Source organism: Lactuca virosa, chromosome 5 (assembly GCF_052849685.1).
Source record: "Lactuca virosa cultivar CGN04683 chromosome 5, Lactuca_virosa_CGN04683_v6, whole genome shotgun sequence".
Classification (NCBI taxonomy): domain Eukaryota; kingdom Viridiplantae; phylum Streptophyta; class Magnoliopsida; order Asterales; family Asteraceae; genus Lactuca; species Lactuca virosa.
In genome coordinates, this window is record NC_136430.1 from 172,263,055 (window position 1) to 172,287,664 (window position 24,610).

A 24,610-nucleotide genomic window follows, 5' to 3' on the forward strand; every position below is an offset into this window, starting at 1 on the left:
TTTGATGGAATTGTTGGTTTTGTGGTTGTGGTGGTTGATAATTGGGTTGGTTTTGAGGAGGGTCTTGATTCCAAGGTGGCATATCAATGAGAGGTTCTTGTTGTTGTTGTATTGGTTGTTGGGGTAGGGTGTTGGCATCTTGATTGTTTGAGTTTGGGTTAGGATTATAAGGTGGAGTGTGATTCATGGCTATGTAGTTTTCAAACGGAATGTCTTCAAAGGAATGGCCAACAATTGGAGAACTCGGCTCGGTGTCGGTATCACTTGAAGTATGAACTTGATCTTCTCTGTTAATTAGTGGAGAAGAGGAAGAAGCTTGAACTAGTTGTTGTTGCTTTGCTTGTTTGGCTAACTTTTTCAACCTTTTTGCTTCTTTTTCAATCTCCGGATTGTAGAGTAGTTCACCGGTTCTTGTAGACCTAGGCATAAACAATCAAATAACAATAACCAATTTCCCCGGCAACGGCGCCAAAACTTGGTGGGATGTCAACTCCACCAAGCAAATTACACCCTTTGTTTGCAAATAAAACGTAATATAATGGTAAAAAGGGGTATCGATCCTTGGGGAAATGGTTGTATTTAATCACCAATGCAATCCAATAGAACTAGTGTAAATAAACTAACCAACTACAAGTAAACTAAAAAAGGGAGGGGGATACGATTTCTTGAAAACTAAAAGACTTGAATAACTAAAAAGCTTGCAATTAAGCAAGATGATGAGATGCTCAAATATTGATGAGAATTGTTAACCAAGGCAATTCAACACAATGAACATTTGTGTGTTTATCATTAGGATTCAACATGAAGCTTATCATTCATCCCAAATTGGTTATAGCAATCATGAAGCATGATACGCCAGGATTCCTCATAGGTAGTATGGAGGTTGGGGAAGCCCACAACACACCTCTTAATCAAAATCATAGATCCAGTTGAAGCAATTGAACCCAAGAAGTTGATTAGCCTTAAGAATGAAGGAATCCCCAATTCCTAGAGGATGTCAATGCTTACACATCCATAAAGGAGCTATGATTCATAAGCTAGAGATGATTTCTACCATCATAAAGCCCTTGTTCTAAGAAATTCAATGATTCAATGCTAAACCAAAGAAATAAACCAACAATTGCTCATTCAAGTACCAAGCTCATGATCAAAGTATTAAACAAGCATAAAAATATGAACTAGAATCATAAACATAAGATAAATGATAAATAAACATGAAACCTTCAAAAACCCACAAACATTCAAAGGTTTTAGCCAAAGTTAACCAAAATAGAGAAATTAGCCACTCGTGGCAATAGAATAACAATCACAAAAGTCTAATTGCATAAAGAAACTACCAATAACTTGGAAAGATGAAAAGAATTGAGTCTCAAGCTCAAAAATCGCCTTCTTCTGGTCTCCAATGGTGTAAAATCGAAGTGATAGCTGATAGATCCAATCCCCCAAGATAATGGCAAGCCAAATGACCAAAATGCCCAAAACTGGGCAGTTGTCGGGGTACCCGCGCAAGTGCTGTTGGAATGCTATTGACTCCTTTTTTCTCCATTAACCATCCCACTACCAAATATTCCCTTGGTCCCCTCCATATCCCACATGATTCAAATTAACCAATCATCTTTTAGCTTCAAATATGGATGTTCCAAGCCCAAAATAACAATCCATGATCCATTTTCACAAGCCCACTTCATCCAAGTCCTTAGCCTTTTTAAAGCCCAAATCTCCTTTAATGGATCTGCCATGCCCAATAATGTCTCGGAAGCCCACAAAGCCCATTTCCAAGCTAATCCATAACTGCAACAAGCTCCAAAACCCTGCAAAATATCTCATGCAACATAGAAAGTCCCCGGTACGATCCATGATAAAGAAAAATAAAGAATATACAATGCAATACTAATAAAAAGATCTAAATATACTATAATGAACTAATAAAAATAAGGAAATAAAACAAGCTATCAGCTTCATCAACAATCTTAAATAGTTCATCCTCCTGATTATCTTTGTCATTTGATTTCGAAGAACTTACCTTTTCAGGTTCATCAAACAAATTTAGAGAATCCTCATATAGATTCATAAGAGGAATAATCTTAGAATTTGTTGAAGGAAAAATTTCTTCAGATTGACAATATTTTGTTTTTGATATCTCTTTATGTAATTTTCATCAAACGTAACATAGTAGCTTTCTTCGATCTTCTTTGATCTCTTGTTTAGAACACAATATGCCTTCGAAAATAATGAATATCCCAAAAAGATTCCATCATCGGCTTTTTCATCAAATTTGTTCTGATGTTCTTTAGAATTTAATAAAAAACACCTAGATCCAAACACGTGAAAGAATTTATCGTTAGGTTTCCGATTCTTCATAATTTCATATGGAGTAATCAGAAATCGTTTGTTAATATAAGATCGATTCTGAGTAAAACAAGGGGTTGCAAAAGTGTCAGCCCAAAAATACAGAGGAAGATTCGCAAATGATAGCTTTGTCCTAGCAGCTTGAAAGAGAGAACGATTTCTTCTTTCAAATACACCCTTCTGTTGTGGAGTGTAAGGCGAAGAGAAATTGTGAGAAATTCTTTTGCTTGTCAAGAATTCTTCAAATGCATGATTTTTGAATTCTGAACCGTTGGCTTCCGCAATTGTAGCTCAACTTGCTTTATGAAATCACTCAGCTTTTTTGTTACTTCGGATTTCTATTTAAGAAAAAATGCCCAAGTAAATCTAGAAAAATCGTCAACAATAACTAAAATGTATTTGTTACCGCCAATGTTTTCCATAGCTGATGGACCACAGAGATCAATATACATCAATTCAAGTGGTTCAATGATCTTGGTATTTATTATAGAAGAGTGACACTTTCTGCTTTGTTTTCCGAGCTCACAAGCAGCACATAAGTGTTCCTTTTCGAATTTCAGAAGAGGAAGCCCACGAACAAGATCACCAAGCACAAGCTTGTTGATATCTTTGAAGTTCAGGTGAGAAAGCCTTCGGTGGTTTCCCTAAGATCGGATTTAGATTGATAAGATACATTTCTCCTTTCCTTTTTGATTTCAGAAGAACAGCTTTAGATTTCTTCTCTATGATTTCTGAACCTTCATCATCAAAAGATACTTTGAGACCTGTACCTACAACCAGGTGAGAAATGCTAATCAGATTGTGTTGTAATCCCTCAACATAAGCTACCTTCCGAATTGTGAATTCTTCATTAGTTATCATTCCATATCCCTTTATTTCACCAGTAGCATTGTTTTCGTATTTCGCTTTTCCTCTATTTTTCAAAGTCCGAAACTCTCTTAGTTCTAATTTCCTTCCTGTCATGTGACGAGAACAGCCGCTATCAATGTACCATTCCGAATCATACTGCTCGTCATGCATAACTTGCAGAATTTAAACAGTTTTACGAACCCAAACAAACTTGGGTCCTTGTGAGAAATTCATTTTAACAGGAAAAAATTTTGTTTTTTCAACCCAAAATGATTTTCTTTTCAAAGTATTGTTCATCCCTTTTTCTAATTTGAAAACTTCAATTTTGTTATCACAAAGATTTATTTCAACAAAATTAGTTTTTCTTTGAATATTTTCTTTGTATTTTGAAGCCATCTTTTCCGAAAACTCATTTTCTTCCTTTTTCAACTTTGCTTCGTATTCATCAAGAGTAATTTTAGGTTCTGAAACAACCTTGTTTAAATTTTTTTATTTAGCAATCGGTTTTGAAAATTGTGAATTTGGTGAATAACATGATTTTGGTTTCAAAATTTGAGTTGAATCAGTATTTTGATTAAAAGACCGTGATGAATTGACAGAACTTTGATGTGAATTCATTCCAACTTTCTTCCAAAATTGTTTTCTTTTAATAAAATTCTTTTTGTATCTTGCAGTCATTTGTCTTTTCTTTGCAATGAATTCCTCAACAGATTTCCAATTGTTGACTTTAGATTTTTCTATTCTTATTGGTGTTTCTTTCCTTGCAATGAAGTATCACTTGAAACTTCTTTTGTATCACTTGGTCCAGCCTTATCATAACAATAATTTACACGATTCAATGGTTCTGAAACGTATTTCCCTTTTGATTTCCAGGAGGTTATTTTTGAGAGACTTTCGTTTCATCAGCATTGTCTATTGGCTTTAACCATAAAAATTCATCACACTCTTTTGCATTATCAAGAGCAACCATGGACTTTAACTCAAAAGTGTCATTTTTTTAGTCCTTTCTTTACAAAAACTTGATTTGGTGTTGTTTGAACTTTTGGAAAAACTGTTGCTTCTTCTTTCAAAACTTTTGAACCTTTGTTTTCAACAATTTGAATAAATTCGATTGAGTTTTCAGAAATCAAATTTTTCTTTGGTTCATCAAGATTTCTCACAAAAGTAGAACAAACAATTTCGTCTTCTTTAGATATTTCACTCATTTCGCTTCCATCGAATTTAGAAATATTCTCAGAATTGAGAGTATTATCCGAATTCAATTTCTTGCATAATAAGTCACATTTCTGCATAGCACTCATTTTGATTTCTTTTTTATCTTCTTCGGTTAAGATATCTTTCAACATGTTTTTATGTTCTTTGGACTTAATATATTCTTCAATTTTCTCAAGTCCAACTATGTAACAATCAGAAACATCATCCGAAGAAACAATGAATTCACATTTATAACATGCAGCATCAATCTCATCTTCTTTCAATTCAAGAAAAGGCAAAATCATCTTATGCAAACATTTACCTATTTCGCAATCCAAATAAAGTTGAGTAATGTTGAAATACAAATGTTTAGCAATTAAACAAAATATATTTCGCTGTTTCAAAAGTATTCTATTGTCTCTCTTAAGCAAAATAACATCATCTCTAGATCTATTAAGCTCAACCTCCCAGACTTCTATTCTAATTCTCATCTCCTCATTCTTAAAAGTTAACCTGTTAAGATTATCATTCAGATTAGAATTACTAATACGAGTCCTTTTCAAGCTATCACTAAAATCAGAAATCGTATAACTCAGATCATTCAATTCAGAATCATAACGAGATGTAGGAATATTAAGAGATTTAAGAATAGAATGTACCTTTTCAATAACCATATCGCATTCACTCACTTGCTCCTAGATTGTTTTCATAGAAAAACAACTTTCTGAAGCTTTTCCACCATCAGTTGCATATCCTTTCCTTTCTGAACTGCTACTTTGAACCATCAAACACTTTCCTGCATACCCTTGCTTCTCATACTTCACCATGAAACAGTCACCATGAGTCGGTTTCCTCACTTCATCATCTTCTAAGTCAGTGGACCACACTTCAACCTTCCCGTCTTCACTGTACTCTTGTACCATCAGCATAGGTTTCACACTTGTTGTATTTTTCTTTCGGAGTTCATCGATTTTCTGAGTGTAGTAAGCTTCGTCTTTATCCTTCTCCTTCTTCTCATTCTACTTACGTATCATGCACTCTTTTGCGAAATGGTTTTTGTCATGACAATAGTTACAGTCATATCCGGAATCACCCTACAACTTCTTCTCTTACTTCTCATCGTCATTCTGGGAATTCTTATAGTTCTCCTCTCTTGGCTTCTCATAGTTTGAGTTGCCCTATTTGTACTTGTTTTGGAAACGAGAGAAATTCTTTTTGAAGAACTTCTTTGGGTTAGAGACCATCAACACATTATCTTCATTTGAGAGATCATCATCTAAAATACCATATTCAGAATCATCAGCAACTAACATCTTTTTCTTGTCACCTTTAGAAACCAACGCCAACGATCCAACACCAGAGACTAGCTTCGCTTCTTCTGTGACTTCATCTTCATTAGATTTCAGAATCCCTACCAGTTTTGCGATTGAATTGTTTTTAAACTGTTCATGAGCCTTAACAGCAGAAACTATTGATTTCCATTCAGATCTCAGACCATTCATGAATGTTACCTTTTCTTAAATAACTTTTCGTTGAAGATTGTATTTAAGCATTCTATTCAACAAATGATTAAAGCGTTTGACACTTTATTCTAGATTCTCATCTGGTTTCTGCACAAAGGACCCAAACTCTGATAAAAGTGTCGTTTGTAGAGAATGTTCCAAGTTGTCATCACCTAAATACAATTCCTTCAGTCTGTCCCAAATTCCTTTTGCATTGTCGTATGAACTGACAAGACGAAATGTGTCAGGAGGAAGAGCAAATCGAATGACTCTCATTGCCTTTAAAATACACATTAGCTTTTCCTTCTCATGATTTGGAATTTATGTGTCTTCAGCGATGATTGCATCATATCGAGCTTGAGTTTTGACTTCTTCTCCATTACCAGAATACTTGTACGTTTCAACCGTCATAACGTGCCAAATACTAGATCCATGTGTTTCAATTCCCAACACATAATCTTCGAAATGAAGAGCCTAAACATCATAATCTTCAAGAAAAAGGATATGAATCCTTGATGTTGATCCAATACTGCTTGGAAGATTGAATGAGAATGAAGATCGTCATTAGGCATTTTAACGAGAATTCATGAAACAGAATATAGAATCAGATGTGTAAACTTGAATCGAGTTTAAGGGAAAACAAGAGATTTAGATCTGAGATCTACAATCAATTTGCATCAAAGATATTGCAAATGCGGAATTGATTGAGATAACAAGAACAGGACTGAGAAAACTGAAAAAACCTTAATGAAAAACCCTTTTTCTCGACAGAAGAGTAGCAATTAGATTACACTATCTCCTGCTCTGATACCAATTAATGGAAACAATATGACCGATAGATTCTATATTATGAAATTGAATCAAAGAAATAGAAAAATGATGATTGAACACAAAATGAACTCCATCAAACTCAGCAATAGAACAGTTCGCAACAAGGAACTATTCTTTCTAGCTGGAAGAGATAGTACCAAAGTTGTTACAAAAGAGACAAATAAAGGTGCTATATATAGAAAGAAAAAGATAACAATTCCGAAAATGGACAAGCCCCATTTGGAAACGGAACAACATGAAATTCCAAAGGCAACTAATTTGACATAACAATAATTATGACTTAACAATAATAAACTATGCACTGCACAATCAACCTCCATTAACGTTAAACATTGATCCATCATCTTCATCCAAGGGTTTGAAGTTTTAATTTACTAATTTTTTTTGAAATCGGTTCTACTTCTACACTTCTAGTGAAATCGGTTCTAGACTTCCTTCCAGTAACATCGATAATCGAAGCATCCACATTCTAAGGTATGTTATATCTCTTTTATTCATCGTCTCAAATTCTTTTCCTGAGTATATATTGTATATTGCATCATCATCAATTGTATGTATTAAACATTGCTATCGTTCTTTAATTGGGTGTTTTTTTTCTTCGAGATTTTTCTACATTAAAGGGGGCTTATTCTGTTTCATAGATATCGATTTCTGTGAGTGAATTCTGATTTTGATGATTATCATACCTATTTCCAAATTGTTTTTTTTTTCTGATTCTCTTATCATCCCAAGTATTCGACTTCAATTTTATGTTTCTGGTTTTTTTTCATATCCGAATTTAAGTATTAACTGTGTGTTTTTTATTGTATGTGTATTGAGTTTAGATAATTGACTAATTGAAAAAGAAGTAAAAAGTTTTTGCTGGAAGCAACCTGACAATATGGATCCAACCAATAGATCTGGTGCTTTTTCCATTGCTTATTTGCTTTGTTTAATAATCTTTATTTTATCATTGTTTTATTTAAATAAAAAGTCCACGTATAATAACTATAATATAATAATATGTTTTCTAGAAAAAATCTATATATCTATCGCAAAGCGCCCCATTTTTTATTTGGCCCCGGGCCTCAAATCGTCTTGGGACAGCCATGCCCGTAAAATATGAAATAGTTATTACACCATACGGTTACTCTGCCCGTTTAAATTTTGAAAAGATAATTAAATGTTATAATTATAAATAAATATAATTATACAACGCAACAAGGCCCGATAACTTAAACTTATAAAGTTAAGGCTAAAACTATTAAGGCTATTCACGCAATGGTTAAATAAACGTTCATCCTCTAAGTTTAATACTTAGCTAAGATCCCTACCTATAACCGTTAAATATTAAGTGGGCGGGAGAGTTATGTATAGATCATTATGAATTGACACCCCCACCTGTGACTGCCAACTACAACCAGGATGCGGGCGATAACTGTCTAAAGAACAACCACGACGTCCGATGAAGCGTCGTAAGATGCAACAAATCATCCCAACTTGATTATGGGAACTCATTGTAACGTTGATATTCACACCTTAAGCAAACATTTATATAAGTTGAAACAGGCGTATATGAAGTAAAAGACTACTTTTGGATAAAAAGTAAACAAACAATTATATCAGTTGAAACAAACTTATATACACTAAAACACTGCTTTTGGATAAAAAGTACACATACAATTATATATGTTGAAACAGACTTACATACCGTACAATACTACTTTTGGATAAAAAGTACACAAAACTAATTATGTAAGTTTAAATAGTCTTTATGTATAGTATAACACTATTTTTGGAAAAATAGTATACAAAATTATATAAGTTAGAAATACTTACATATGATAAAACAGATACTTTGATACAAAAAGTATTTTCAATATAAAAGTTAAAAATCTTTGAACTCGCCAATATTATGTTGACGTTTTCAAAAATCATATGTATTCTCAGGACACCAAGAGTCAGATGGAACAACCATTTGGTAAGCACTCATGGATTCACAGGAGAATTATTGTTGTTATTATTTATGTCTATCTGTTAAGGCACTATTTGCACTTGAATTTCTGGTATTTTGAAAACTTAGTACGATGTAATAGTTATTTTATAATGAAAGTGATATTTGTGTTATATTTTTGTATATTATTCAATTTAATCAATATATGTGATCCATGAAAAACATCGCACAACCCGGCGTTTCCGCCGCCGGCTCGGGGTGTGACACGACTATATTAAACATTAATTAGATCATTTTAAATAACTTAGAAAATGAAGTAGCGGAGTGTGTATGTATATATTAGTTTACAAAGATATATTTTTTTTCAATTTGTTAACCTTAAAGGTCACCACATATATCTTTTTGCAAAAATATATATATATATATATATATATTAATAACGTAATATTTTTAATACAACATAACTTTTAGTGGCAAATTAAAACATTATTTCATTAAGGATTATGAATATTAGTGACATAAAATGTAAAGTTCCATTAAATCTTTTAATTTTTATAGTTCATATAAAATATGCCACTACAAACCTATTATAATGGCACATCACACATATTTCATTAAAAGTGTGTGCAACTAAATGACATTTAGTTTTTAGTGGTAAAAACAAAACACTTCATCTTCCTCTTCAACTTGTACGTATTCTTCTTCACCACCCATGGTGATATTTGGATCAACAATAAAATCATCGTTAAAGGGACTATCATTCTTGATCTCTTAGGTTTCTTTCTCAACATCAATACCCTCAAAGAGATCCCTATCAGAGAGAGGGGTGATATCGCCAGTAGCATCGGTTTTAAAACTTATCCCGAGACTTCTTAGTCTTCTAGGTTCTTTCATCTTTTGCAACCTAATGACTTGATCTAGAGTCTTGTTAGGGGTTTCTCTTTGAAGTCGTAAGATGGCAGGATCGAGAAAGATGGAGGAATTAACTTATGGATCATTTTCTTGTACATATTCAATATTAGTAACATCAGAACGTCTTTGATCCCTGGTGGATCTTGGTTTTGTTAGAGATCTGATATTAGACGGACTACCCTAGCATCAAATTGCTTTAACTTATGAGCAATTGCTTCAGGTTGTATGAAGTGTGAAGAAATAACAGGCTCAAGTAAGACACGTAAGTGTGATCCAGGGGGCTCCTACGATCCATTTTCAATACCAGCAACAGGGTGGATTATGTGCAGACTCCCCGTGTGTGTATGTGATTTTGAAACATCTTGGGATATCGAATATGAGTGGGTAGGAGGGGTGGGTAGAGACCCAGAGTCAGGTCTAGGAACGATATTTGATTCTTTTAAACAGTAATTAGTACTTTTCGCTCTTTTTGACTCAAATTAAATAGGGAGCACCGATTCCTAAATGCTTCTTCTTGATTTTAACGATGTGTATCCTACATGAAGCATTCGGAGTAGGATTTTATCCCTCATTTGGAAAATTATTTTTGATAGGGCAAGATCCGATTGGTTTGATGGATTCATATCAACCGTAAGTTTAAGAAGATAGGGAGAGATCAATGGGAGAGTATTCAACATGTGTTCAAGAATTCATTAGATAGTACCAATGTTAGATTGATTTGGAACCCAATAGGCTTTTAGAGGTTTGAAAGGAAGGGTTACCTCATCGACGGTCTAGTGCATCGGATGTTGAAGCTTGTAATATAGTTATGGGAGACTCATAGCCCAGAATCATGGAGATGGAATATTCGTTAGTTTCCAATGCTTGGCTAACTTCACAATATTATCCCATAGAACTTTAGGAATATTGAAAACTGATCCGTTTTTGGTGAAGACGCTATAAGCAAGATTTAAACATCATGGTTCATTTTATTTGACCCTCCAAACTTTCCAGAAATCCATTTGATGATAAGATGCAAAAAGACCACCCATATACCTGGAACATGATATTTCTTGAAATCTTCGGCTTGATGACTTCCTTTATAACCAATGTTGTTGATAAATTGATCGAACTGTTCTTCTGAGGGTTCATCGAGTACGAAGTTTTTTGGGTTTTCTTGAACATTAACTGCATTTAAAAAGGTTTTCTGTGTTACTAATTATGTCGTCTGTGAGCAAAACTTCAATGGAATCATCGTCAATAACTTTGAATTTAAGGAAGGTAAGTTCTAGAATGCAAGTTGGAAAATTATTGGGGACCTTTGTGAGAGGAATATGTAAGGGGTTAATGGAAAGGAATTCAAACATTACTCTCTAATAACATAACATTCCTTTTGATGGAGTGAAATCAAGTGATTTGCAGGTTTAATCGAAAAATCAGATGGTGACGAAGTCACAATTTTTTCGGTATTTAATCCCTTGGCAGATTTATTGGATTTAGGTGTGATTATAGAGTACAAAGAAAACAAAGTTTCTTGAAGAAGAGATAAAAATTTAGGACTTGAAATGGAGAAGATGAAGTTGAAGAAGGAAATATGGTTTTCAAAAACTATATATAAAGGAGATTCTTGTGGCTCTCAGGTCGGGTCGAAAACAAATGATGAGACCCACCCTAGAGAATTGGGCGCATTAAATGCAAGGCACTCGGGTACCTTATAACCATACTAAAAGTAATTAAGATGATATGTTGAAAAGTACTTGGTGAAGCGATGGTTCTATTCTAGTGATAACATGTTCTCAACTTACTATATGTGCAAGACACATTCTGTTTTTATTGGGACAATAAAATCTTTAAAAAAAATAATCATTGTAATTGAATATTCATTATTTAAATGATTAACATTAAATTCAATTTTTGTTTTGAAGAAGAGATAAATTTCATTGTAAAAGATAAAATCGTTTATTCCATGTTGGTAACACTAGTTTCACAAACGGAGACAAAAACTTTCCAAGACATAACATACTTCATAGAAAAAAAACATAATTGGATACATGGTATTAATCAGACACTAATCAAAGAGTCTTTAATGGATATAGGAGATAAAAATGAAGCATTGGAGATCTTAGAGGTCGTTTAAGGAAGAAACATAGATACATGGAATTTTTCTAGGCTGAAGAGATGTAATGCCCACATTTTTTTCACAATGGGTACAACCAAATAAAATTCATTTTTATTAATAACTTTATAACACATTTTGGTGTACACTAGCATACTGTAATACAAGAAGTTATCACTAGGAATCGTACTGGTATCAAGTACAAGATCTGAGTCGGACGCTACAACAATCTAACTTGTTATACAATAATAACAAACATCATAAGCCACAAGGCTTAGTGAATAACAACTACAATAACATAACAACACGTAACATCATTTAATAATTTAACTTATCAACCAACATATACATCACAGTCGATATGCTAATTAAATTTAAACTAATTAGCTATTGTTCTCACTTACTATAAAAGTAATCACATAGAAATACTATCAAACTAACCAATGTTTCACCACTTTTATAACCACACCTTTGGGGATTGTTCATCCGAAGTAAGTGTCTCACATTCATTTTTCGTTCCGTAAACCAGTTATCATCTGAATTCATTTCATTAGACTACAACATTCTTTCACTTCAACGGTACATAATTTAACAATTGAATGATCTTGTATGCTCAAGAATCATAATAAAGTGACATTGCTAATTAACATATGATACTAATGGGTCACACTAACAACAACTTGATACAATTGATTATCTATTAGAAATTGATTTTAATAAATATTCAATACTCTTATAATTAATTGGAAATTATTTATTTCTAGGAAATAATAATTTTTATTAGCAAGTAACATTACTTATTTCATATGGTATGAATTAACATGTCATGCATAACTTTTTGGAGTAGATGAAATTCTTTTGTCTTTTACCAAAAAGTCAAGGTTTATATGTTATAAAGGAAGTGTATACAATATTTAAACTACTTGCATTCTTTTTTGATGAAAACCTTGGCCATCTCTTAAGCATGGGTTTTTTCTGTAACACCGTAATTTTACAAATAAAATTTTCATTTAAAATCGCATAACTCTCATAACACATTTCACGAAAATCTCATTTATTTAATTTACAAATCGCAACTCCGAAATTACTTGACTCAAATCCAGGATCCTCAAAACATAACTCTTTCACCGATGTGTACAATAAAGCCGGTGCCTTCCCGCGATTCTGAGAAAAACCTGAAACACATAACACATAACACAGTAAGTACGAAGCTTAGTGAGTTCCCCAAAATACCACATACAACATATTAGCCACTCGAGGCTATAACTCTGTAAGACCCTCTGGTCAATGTGTCTCAGTGGCACCCTCCAGTCCCACAACTCTGATGGAGCCTCCGGTCCTAACTCTGTGGAATCTCCGGTCCTAACTCTGTAAGCTCTGAGTAATACATAGCAAAAATCACAAAGAAACAATGAAGGATATCACAATACACAGATAAGCACATAAAACATCTCAGTCACACACAAATACCAGTCATGGTAAAGTATACTGAGAAAACTCACCTCGAAAGCTAACAAGTAATAATCTCGCACACGGAAATCTCGAACTAGCCTCCGCCTATCACATAGGGTAAATATCTCTAATTAATACTGTATTCATACACAATACCAAAAGGTTGCTCTCTCTTTCTCTTTCTAACTCTTGAATTGGGTAAAAGACCATTTTACCCCTCCATGGTCTTCATTACTCATGCATGACCAAACCCTAAAGTCAACAGAAGTCAAACTCGAGTCAACAGTCCATGTTTGACCCGACTCGCCGAGTGCATCTATGTGACTCGTCGAGTCCCCTTGTTTCCTCTGTCATATCGCGAAAGTCCACCTTGACTCGTCGAGTTGTCTCGCCAACTCGCTGAGTCACCCATGTCCAGACTCATCGGGGAAATCCCCATCTGACTCGTCGAGTCAGCTCATAGACTCGGCGAGTTCCTTCAATCTGATTTCTCATTCAGACGACTCAAAGCAGCTCTATTACTCCAAACACTAGATCTAGCATCCCAAGACTTCATTGTCACGTAAAGTTTCCATCTTTACGCTCATGCATGGTAGTTTTGCTTCAACATACCAAAACATGCTCTCACAATGTGTTAAGCACAATATCCTTCATATGGTGAATAAAGTTGGGACCTTTGTACTCTAGGGACCTCACAAGGTCCAGATCTGTGGTCTAAACCTCAAGACAAATCTGTAAGCTCGAAATCCCAAATAAAGGTGGCGTAAACACTAACCTTCCAAAATCAAGAGATATAACCATAAGAATGATAAAGGTAAGAACTTTTCACATTTTACAGAAGCTCTTGGATGACAAGCAACAGATCTAACAGCCTCTTCTCGTTCCATGCTTGAAGTCCTTCTCTTCCCCTCCAAAGATGCACCAAAATACTCAATATAAGATCAACATTCTCTCTTTTAACTCAAAAAGGCGACTAGGGTTTCTCTCAGTGAAGTTGGGCAACTCATGAGCCGCAAGTGAGGCTATAAGTTCCCTTATATAGACCCTAAACCCGGGGATTTAGGGTTTCATTACACAGCACCCACTCGGCGAGTCAGCTCTCTGACTCGTCGAGTCTATTCATTAAACTCACGTGGGTACTCGACTCTACTCAACGATTTGGACTCACAACTCGCCGAGTCACTCCACGAATCTCAAAGTTAAACACCTTAATGCACCTGAAAGTCTAGATGTTACAATTCTCCCCCACTTGAATTAGATTTCGTCCTCGAAATCGCTCCTCAACAACACATAGATCGAACCCAATAACTCGAAAAGCACCACTGAAAAGATATCATACCACACAGATATCTTTCTCCATGAAGACCTGAATCCAAACAGGAACTCCTAAAACCGGAGTAAGACAGACCCTTCTGCCGCTACGATACCCCTTCTGACTCTCCAGAATCTGGAAACACTAGTGGCCTGTCTCACTACCAGACCGCCCTCTCAAGATATCACCAGGTTATTCGCTCTTCGAATAACTGACTCCGATAACTCACTGCCCCTCTGATTCTCTCGTTGCGACTTGATAGAAAAAGTCAAAGCCCAAAAATTGGTTACCGATCACTCATACCAGACATACAAAACGATCCATATCATACTCCAAGGAACGAAAGGGTCAAATTACACCAGAGACATATCCACTGAACTGCAATCGAAACCCATCTGAACAAGGAACTTTCAACACCCTGTCCTCAGACACAAGAAAAAAAAATGATCATGCTTGCTCAGAAGTATCCTCTGACATCTAACAATCATAATCCCCAGCTCCCTCTCAGATATCCCTCTCAACACTGAGCACCATGACAACCCCCGAACCCACAGATGACCCTCCAAAGGTTACCCTTTGCATGCCCCAAAACGTGTCACTGACTTCCTTCTCACAACAACTATCTCGGCCCATTGTGACACACAACTCACGAAGTCCGCTTTACCCCAGGCGAATACTACAATCCCAACGGAAATCATCTCACCCTCGACCTCTGTCGTCAACTACTCATCAGTTCCAAGCGTTTCTCGGTCCTTCCCATACCAACGAACTGACCCCCTCAGGTCTAAGACATCAGATGACACACAATACCCCTCAAAATGAAACTCATCTCTGAATGTGGAATCTCATTCGCCTACTCAATACACCACCAAAGCCAAACTCAAACTCGAGAGTCTGGTCCGACACAGAATTGGAACCACTCGTCCCAATGAAGTACTCAACGCATGACCCATGACTCGCAACCCAAGCGTGCATCACTTCTCCAATTCCTTTTTATTGCGATAACCACAACTTAACTCAGAATATAACGATTCCCGAAAAATATGGAGACCCCAGTCTCCTCCCTGGTCCGACCAACAGAATCCTACAGACTCAAATGATGAGGCTACATAAGCCTAGGAACTCCCCTGAGTCATGCCCTGACTAGTGAATACTACGGCTACCCGTAGATTCACAACGCTTCTCGCTCGTTGCTTGATGAATACTACGACTCCCCGCAGTATCACCACACCCTCTCGCTGACTGGTGAATACTATGGCTCCCCTCAGTATCACAACACCCTTTCGTTGACTGGTGAGTACTACGGCTCCCCGCAGTATCACAACACCCTCTGTGACAACCCGATATTTTGAATCGATGTAATGACCTAAAAAGTCAAGAATTGTAACCTCTTGTGATTTAATGAAGTTATCATCAAAAAAAATGTTCAAAAGTCTCTACCGGATTACATAAATGATAGATATCATGTCAAGAGTTTCAGAAATATAAAGAACACTAAAATCAGAGTTATAACGAAGAAGTTATGACCAACCTAAGATTCACAGCAAAACCGTCAATACTGTTAAACGTAAAACGCGAAGTTTCAATACAATAATTTTTAGCCTTAGGTATCTAAATGAAAGTTATAGATTTCATTAGACCGTAAACGTACGTGAAAAGAACGTCCAAATCTAACTTCGTATGAGGAAGTTATGATTTTTCCAAGTTCCGGATATAGCAGTAGACAGCTAAAAACTCGAAATAGAAATCGAGATACTTTTGGCCAAAACAACCTAAATGAGAATCGAAGATCTCATCAATAGTAGTGCAACGGTGAAAAGTCTGGCGAAAACGGACGTCGTATGAAGAAGTTATGGATTTTTAACGGACTTTTCCAGTCATGGATTGTTAAAAATATAATATTAAAAATAAAGTCAAAATTAGTCGTCGGAGTCTAAACGAAAGTTGTAGAGCATAATCTGACCTACGCATGCATATAAGGAACGTCAAAAACGGAGCTGGGACGCGAAAGTTACGGATTTTACAAGTTCGAGACACAAAATCCGAGGCTGTCAGGCTGGCCACGACGTGGCACAGATGGCCACGACGTGGGACCCTGACTGATGGGTTTTCTGGCTTGGCAGCAGACGTCTCGTCCATGGAAGAGGATAAGATCGACTCCACGACGTGGGCAACCCTTTTGCCACAACGTGGGACCCAAAAATTAGGCTATAAATAGAGCTCAAAGGGTTCCGGGTTTCATTGCTCATTTCTTCTCTTTCTCGTGACGAAGCTCTGCGTTTAAACCCCCGAGGCCGTCCCGAAGCCCCGGTCTTCACATCCAAGTTCCGAAAGAAGGTCTTACACTCCCGAGATTCCCGAGAATTCCGAGAAATCAACTTTCTCAAGTCGAAGTTCTGCTTGGTTTTCGTTTCACCTTCTTCGATCTATCAAGTGAGTTCATACCCCTACAACTAAGTTTTCAAATACTTTTAAATGCTTTTAAACACTTTTAAGGGGGGGAATACAAGTAAGCACACGATTATCCTCGTGTGAAAAACATAAATCTTTTGCTATACTTTTTGTTATTAAATCAATCATATGTGATTTATAACTGTGTTTCAAGCAAATGATTTCATATACTCTATAACTGTGTTTCGAACAAAGGATTTCTTTTACTTTACACTGTCTTATCAAACAAACTACTTTTAAATCGTTTTATACATTGACATCAAGTCATCAATATTTATTAATAAACTCTTCAAATGTTTTACAAAACTTCCTTTTAAACTTACATATTGTTAAATGCAATATCTATGTATGTATAGTTATATAAATAATGTTTAAAGGACTTAGGACTGCTAACCTGCTTTAATTCCTTTTCCTTGTATGGATGTGTACTTAGGGTATCGATTAGTTGTCCGAAGGTCGTCTAAATCTTAGTTAAATATTATGTATACATATGTAGATATAAAAGTACTATTCAATCAGTTCAATACCTTTGGGTAGCAAAGGTATACTTCCATTCATTCAAATTACATAAATTACTAGTAAGCTATTATAGGAATAGTTTAGGAGAAATACTATCATATACAAACACTATAACAGTGAATGCTATAACAGAGAATGCTATAACAGAGAATACTATAACAGAGAATACTATAACAGAGAATACTATAATGGAGAATACTATAACAGAGAATACTATAACAGAGAATACTATAACGGAGAATACTATAAGAGAGAATACTATAAATAGAAATGTGATTTATTTACAAGTATGCATTCTTCATATCAAGGATAATCTTTTCATACAAAAGGTATTTCATTATATTACTCGTGAACTTGTTCTTAGCTCTTGAGGGGGATTGGGTAACATCCGTCTCCATCATTTGTCGAAGTGTCAACTCTTGAGGGGGATTGGGTGGATTGGGGTTATTGGGATATTGTTGAATGTAATTGGGAGGTTGTTGGTAAGGTGGGTATGGGTATTGTTGGTGATTGTAGATTGGTGGTGGATAAGGTTGGTAGTTAGGATATTGGTTGTAGGGAGGTTGTTGTTGTGGGTACATTGGGTTTTGGTACATTGGAGGTTGTTGGTAATTAGGTTTATTTGGGTAATGTACTTGTTGTTGAACTTGAAAAGCATTGGTTTGAGGTTGGTTGTTTTGATGGAATTGTTGGTTATGTGGTTGTGGTGGTTGATAATTGGGTTGGTTTTGACGAGGGTCTTGATTCCAAGGTGGCATATCAATGAGAGGTTCTTGTTGTTGTTGTATTGGTTGTTGGGGTAGGGTGTTGGCATCTTGATTGTTTGAGTTTGGGTTAGGATTATGAGGTGGAGTGTGATTCATGGCTATGTAGTTTTCAAACGGAATGTCTTCAAAGGAATGACCAACAATTGGAGAACTCGGCTCGGTGTCGGTATCACTTGAAGTATGAACTTGATCTTCTATGTTGGTTAGTGGAGAAGAGGAAGAAGCTTGAACTAGTTGTTGTTGCTTTGCTTGTTTGGCTAACTTTTTCAACCTTTTTTCTTCTTTTTCAACCTCCGGATTGTAGAGTAGTTCACCGGTTCTTGTAGACCTAGGCATAAACAATCAAATAACAATAACCAATTTCCATGGCAACGGCGCCAAAACTTGGTGGGATGTCAACTCCACCAAGCAAATTACACCCTTTGTTTGCAAATAAAACGTAATATAATGGTAAAAAGGGGTATCGATCCTTGGGTAAATGGTTGTATTCAATCACCAATGCAATCCAATAGAACTAGTGTAAATAAACTAACTAACTACAATTAAACTAAAAAAGGGAGGGGGATATGATTTCTTGAAAACTAAAAGACTTGAATAACTAAAAAGCTTGCAATTAAGCAAGATGATGAGATGCTCAAATATTGATGAGAATTGGTTAACCAAGGCAATTCAACACAATGAACATTTGTGTGTTTATCATTAGGATTCAACATGAAGCTTATCATTCATCCCAAATTGGTATAGCAATCATGAAGCATGATATGCCAAGATTCCTCATAGGTAGTATGGAGGTTGGGGAAGCCCACAACACACCTTCTTAATCTAAATCATAGATCCAGTTGAAGCAATTGAACCCAAGAAGTTGATTAGCCTTAAGAATGAAGGAATCCCCAATTCCTAGAGGATGTCAATGCTTACACATCCATAAAGGAGCTATGATTCATAAGCTAGAGATGATTTCTACCATCATAAAGCCCTTGTTCTAAGAAGTTCAATGATTCAATGCTAAACCAAAGAAATAAACCAACAATTGCTCATTCAAGTACCAAGCTCATGATCAAAGTATTAAACAAGCATAAAAATATGAACTAGAATCATAAACATAAGATAAATGATAAATAAACATGAAACCTTCAAAAACCCACAAACATTCAAAGGTTTTAGCCAAAGTTAACCAAAATAGAAAAATTAGCCACTCGTGGCAATAGAATAACAATCACAAAAGTCTAGTTGCATAAAGAAACTACCAATAACTTGGAAAGATGAAAAGAAATGAGTCTGAAGCTCCAAAATCGCCTTCTTCTGGTCTCCAATGGTGTAAAATCGAAGTGATAGCTGATAGATCCAATCCCCCAAGGTAATGGCAAGCCAAATGACCAAAATGCCCAAAACTAGGCAGTTGCGCGGGTACCCGCGCAAGTGCTGCTGGAATGCTATTGACTCCTTTTTTCTCCACTAACCATCCCACTACCAAATATTCCCTTGGTCCCCTCCATATCCCACATGATTCAAATTAACCAATCATCTTTTAGCTTCAAATATGGATGTTCCAAGCCCAAAATAACAATCCATGATCCATTTTCACAAGCCCACTTCATCCAAGTCCTTAGCCTTTTTAAAGCCCAAATCTCCTTTAATGGATCTGCCAAGCCCAATAATGTCTCGGAAGCCCACAAAGCCCATTTCCAAGCTAATCCATAACTGCAACAAGCTCCAAAACCCTGCAAAATATCTCATGCAACATAGAAAGTCCCCGGTACGATCCATGATAAAGAAAAATAAAGAATATACAATGCAATACTAATAAAAAGAGCTAAATATACTATAATAAACTAATAAAAATAAGGAAATAAAATAAGCTATCAGCTTCATCAACAATCTTTAATAGTTCATCCTCCTGATTATCTTTGTCATTTGATTTCGAAGAACTTACCTTTTCAGGTTCATCAAACAAATTTAGAGAATCCTCATATAGATTCATAAGAGGAATAATCTTAGAATTTGTTGAAGGAAAAATTTCTTAAGATTGACAATATTTTTTTTATATCTCTTTATGTAATTGTCATCGAACGTAACATAGTAGCTTTCTTCGATCTTCTTTGATCTCTTGTTCAGAACACGATATGCCTTCGAAATTAATGAATATCCCAAAAAGATTCCTTCATCGGCTTTTTCATCAAATTTGTTCTGATGTTCTTTAGAATTTAATAAAAAAACACCTAGATCCAAACACGTGAAAGAATTTATCGTTAGGTTTTCGATTCTTCAGAATTTCATATGGAGTAATCAGAAATCGTTTGTTAATATAAGATCGATTCTGAGTAAAACAAGGGGTTGCAAAAGCGTCAGCCGAAAAATACAGAGGAAGATTCGCAAATGATAGCTTTGTCCTAGCAGCTTGAAAGAGAGAACGATTTCTTCTTTCAAATACACCCTTCTGTTGTGGAGTGTAAGGCGCAGAGAAATTGTGAGAAATTCTTTTGCTTGTCAAGAATTCTTCAAATGCATGATTTTTGAATTCTGAACCGTTGGCTTCCGCAATTGTAGCTCAACTTGCTTTATGAAATCAATCAACTTTTTTGTTACTTCGGATTTCTATTTAAGAAAAAATGCCCAAGTAAATCTAGAAAAATCGTCAACAATAACTAAAATGTATTTGTTACCGCCAATGTTTTTCATATCTGATGGACCACAGAGATCAATATACATCAATTCAAGTGGTTCAATGATCTTGGTGTTTATTATAGAAGAATGACACTTTCTGCTTTGTTTTCTAACCTCACAAGCAGCACATAAGTGTTCCTTTTCGAATTTCAGAAGAGGAAGCCCACGAACAAGATCACCAAGCACAAGCTTGTTGATATCTTTGAAGTTCAGGTGAGAAAGCCTTCGGTGGTTTCCCTAAGATCGGATTTAGATTGAGAAGATACATTTCTCCTTTCCTTTTTGATTTCAGAAGAACAGCTTTAGATTTCTTCTTTATGATTTCTGAACCTTCATCATCAAAAGATACTTTGAGACCTGTACCTACAACCAGGTGAGAAATGCTAATCAGATTGTGTTGTAATCCCTCAACATAAGCTACCTTCCGAATTGTGAATTCTCCATTAGTTATCATTCCATATCCCTTTATTTCACCAGTAGCATTGTTTTCGTATTTCGCTTTTCCTCTATTTTTCAAAGTCCGAAACTCTCTTAGTTCTAATTTCCTTCCTGTCATGTGACGAGAACAGCCGCTATCAATGTACCAATCTGGATCATACTGCTCGTCACGCATAACTTGCAGAATTTAAACAGTTTTACGAACCCAAACCAACTTAGGTCCTTGTGAGAATTTCATTTGAACAGGAAAAAATTTTGTTTTTTCAACCCAAAATGATTTTCTTTTCAAAGTATTGTTCATCCCTTTTTCTAATTTGAAAACTTCAATTTTGTTATCACAAAGATTTATTTCAACAAAATTAGTTTTTCTTTGAATATTTTCTTTGTATTTTGAAGCCATCTTTTCCGAAAACCCATTTGCTTCCTTTTTCAACTTTGCTTCGTATTCATCAAGAGTAATTTCAGGTTCTGAAACAACCTTGTTTAAATTTTTTTATTTAGCAATCGGTTTTGAAAATTGTGAATTTGGTGAATAACATGATTTTGGTTTCGAAATTTGAGTTGAATCGGTATTTTGATTAAAAGATCGTGATGAATTGACAGAACTTTGATGTGAATTCATTCCAACTTTCTTCCAAAATTGTTTTCTTTTAATAAAATTCTCTTTGTATCTTGCAGTCATTTGTCTTTTCTTTGCAATGAATTCCTCAACAGATTTCCGATTGTTGACTTTAGATTTTTCTATTCTTATTGGTGTTTCTTTCCTTGCAATGAAGTATCACTTGAAACTTCTTTTCTACCACTTGGTCCAGCCTTATCATAACAATAATTTACACGATTCAATGGTTCTGAAACGTATTTTCCTTTTGATTTCCAGGAGGTTATTTTTGAGAGACTTTCATTTCATCGGCATTGTCTATTGGCTTTGACCAGAAAAATTCATCACACCCTTTTGCAATATCAAGAGCAACCATGGACTTTAACTCAAAAGTGTCATTTTTGTTTAGTCCTTTCTTTACAAAAACTTGATTTGGTGTTGTTTGAACTTTTGGAAAAACTGTTGCTTCTTCTTTCAAAACTTTTGAACCTTTGTTTTCAACAATTTGAATAAATTCGATTGAGTTTTCAGAAATCAAATTTTTCTTTGGTTCATCAAGATTTCTCACAAAAGTAGAACAATCAATTTCGTCTTCTTTAGATATTTCACTCATTTCGCTTCCATCGAATTTAGAAATATTCTCAGAATTGAGAGTATTATCCGAATTCAATTTCTTGCATAATAAGTCATATTTCTGCATAGCACTCATTTTGATTTCTTTTTTATCTTCTTCGGTTAAGATATCTTTCAACATGTTTTTATGTTCTTTGGACTTAATATATTCTTCAATTTTCTCAAGTCCAACTATGTAACAATCAGAAACATCATCCGAAGAAACAATGAATTCACATTTATAACATTCAGCATCAATCTCATCTTCTTTCAATTCAAGAAAAGGCAAAATCATCTTATGCAAACCTTTACCTATTTCGCAATCCAAATGAAGTTGAGTAATGTTGAAATACAAATGTTTAGCAATTAAACAAAATATATTTCGTTGTTTCAAAAGTATTCTATTGTCTCTCTTAAGCAAAATAACATCATCTCTAGATCTATTAAGCTCAACCTCCCAAACTTCTATTCTAATTCTCATCTCCTCATTCTTAAAAGTTAACCTGTTAAGATTATCATTCAGATTAGAATTACTAATACGAGTCCTTTTCAAGCTATCACTAAAATCAAAAATCGTATAACTCAGATCATTCAATTCAGAATCATAACGAGATGTAGGAATATTAAGAGATTTAAGAATAGAATGTACCTTTTCAATAACCCTATCGCATTCACTCACTTGCTCCTACATTGTTTTCATAGAAAAACAACTTTCTGAAGCTCTTCCACCATCAGTTGCATATCCTTTCCTTTCTGAACTGCTACTTTGAACCATCAAACACTTTCCTGCATACCCTTGCTTCTCATACTTCACCATGAAACAGTCACCATGAGTCGGTTTCCTCACTTCATCATCTTCTGAGTCAGTGGACCACAATTCAACCTTCCCGTCTTCACTGTACTCTTGTACCATCAGCATAGGTTTTACACTTGTTGTATTTTTCTTTCGGAGTTCATCGATTTTCTGAGTGTAGTAAGCTTCGTCTTTATCCTTCTCCTTCTTCTCATTCTACTTACGTAGCATGCACTCTTTTGCGAAATGGTTTTTGTCATGAAAATAGTTACAGTCATATCTGGAATCACCCTGCAACTTCTTCTCTTACTTCTCATTACTTCTCATTGTCATTCTGGGAATTCTTATAGTTCTCCTCTCTTGGCTTCTCATAGTTTGAGTTGCCCTATTTGTACTTGTTTTGGAAACGAGAGAAATTCTTTTTGAAGAATTTCTTTGGGTTAGAGACCATCAAAACTTTATCTTCATTTGAGAGATCATCATCCGAAATACCATATTCAGAATCATCAGCAACTAACATCTTTTAATTGTCACCTTTAGAAACCAACGCCAACGATCCAACACCAGAGACTAGCTTCGCTTCTTCTGTGACTTCATCTTCATTAGATTTCAGAATCCCTACCAGTTTTGCGATTGAATAGTTTTTAAACTGTTCATGAGCCTTAACAGCAGAAACTATTGATTTCCATTCAGATCTGAGACCATTCATGAATGTTACCTTTTCTTAAATAACTTTTCGTTGAAGATTGTATTTAAGCATTCTATTCAACAAATGATTAAAGCGTTTGACAGTTTGTTCTAGATTCTCATCTGGTTTCTGCACAAAGGACCCAAACTCTGACAAAAGTGTCGTTTGTAGAGAATGTTCCAAGTCGTCATCACCTAAATACAATTCCTTCAGTCTGTCCCAAATTCCTTTTGCATTGTCGTATGAACTGACAAGACGAAATGTGTCAGGAGGAAGAGCAAATCGAATGACTCTCATTGCCTTTAAAATACACATCAGATTTTCCTTCTCATCATTTGGAATTTATGTGTCTTCAGCGATGATAGCATCATATCGAGCTTGAGTTTTGACTTCTTCTCCGTTACCAGAATACTTGTACGTTTCAACCGTTATAGCGTGCCAAATACTAGATCCATGTGTTTCAATTCCCAGCACATAATCTTCGAAATGAAGAGCCTAAACCTCATAATCTTCAAGAAAAAGGATATGAATCCTTGATGTTGATCCAATACTGCTTGGAAGATTTAATGAGAATGAAGATCGTCGTTATGCATTTTAACGAGAATTCATGAAACAGAATATAGAATCAGATGTGTAAACTTGAATCGAGTT

At 35.2% G+C, this 24,610-nt stretch overlaps 1 protein-coding gene across 1 annotated transcript; it reads right to left on the reverse strand.

Annotated features, from left to right (window-relative positions):
- Positions 1-21,005: 21,005 nt before the first annotated feature.
- LOC145112029 (uncharacterized) lies at positions 21,006-21,443 on the reverse strand. Its single transcript, XM_079048243.1, has one exon. It carries the CDS (start codon positions 21,441-21,443, stop codon positions 21,006-21,008), a length of 438 nt encoding a protein of 145 aa, XP_078904369.1.
- Between the last annotated feature and the right edge of the window lie 3,167 nt (positions 21,444-24,610).

Excerpts from the sequence above, each read along its gene's own strand:
- LOC145112029 (XM_079048243.1), bottom strand. The coding sequence starts at position 21,443 with ATGCGTGACGAGCAGTATGATCCAGATTGGTACATTGATAGCGGCTGT.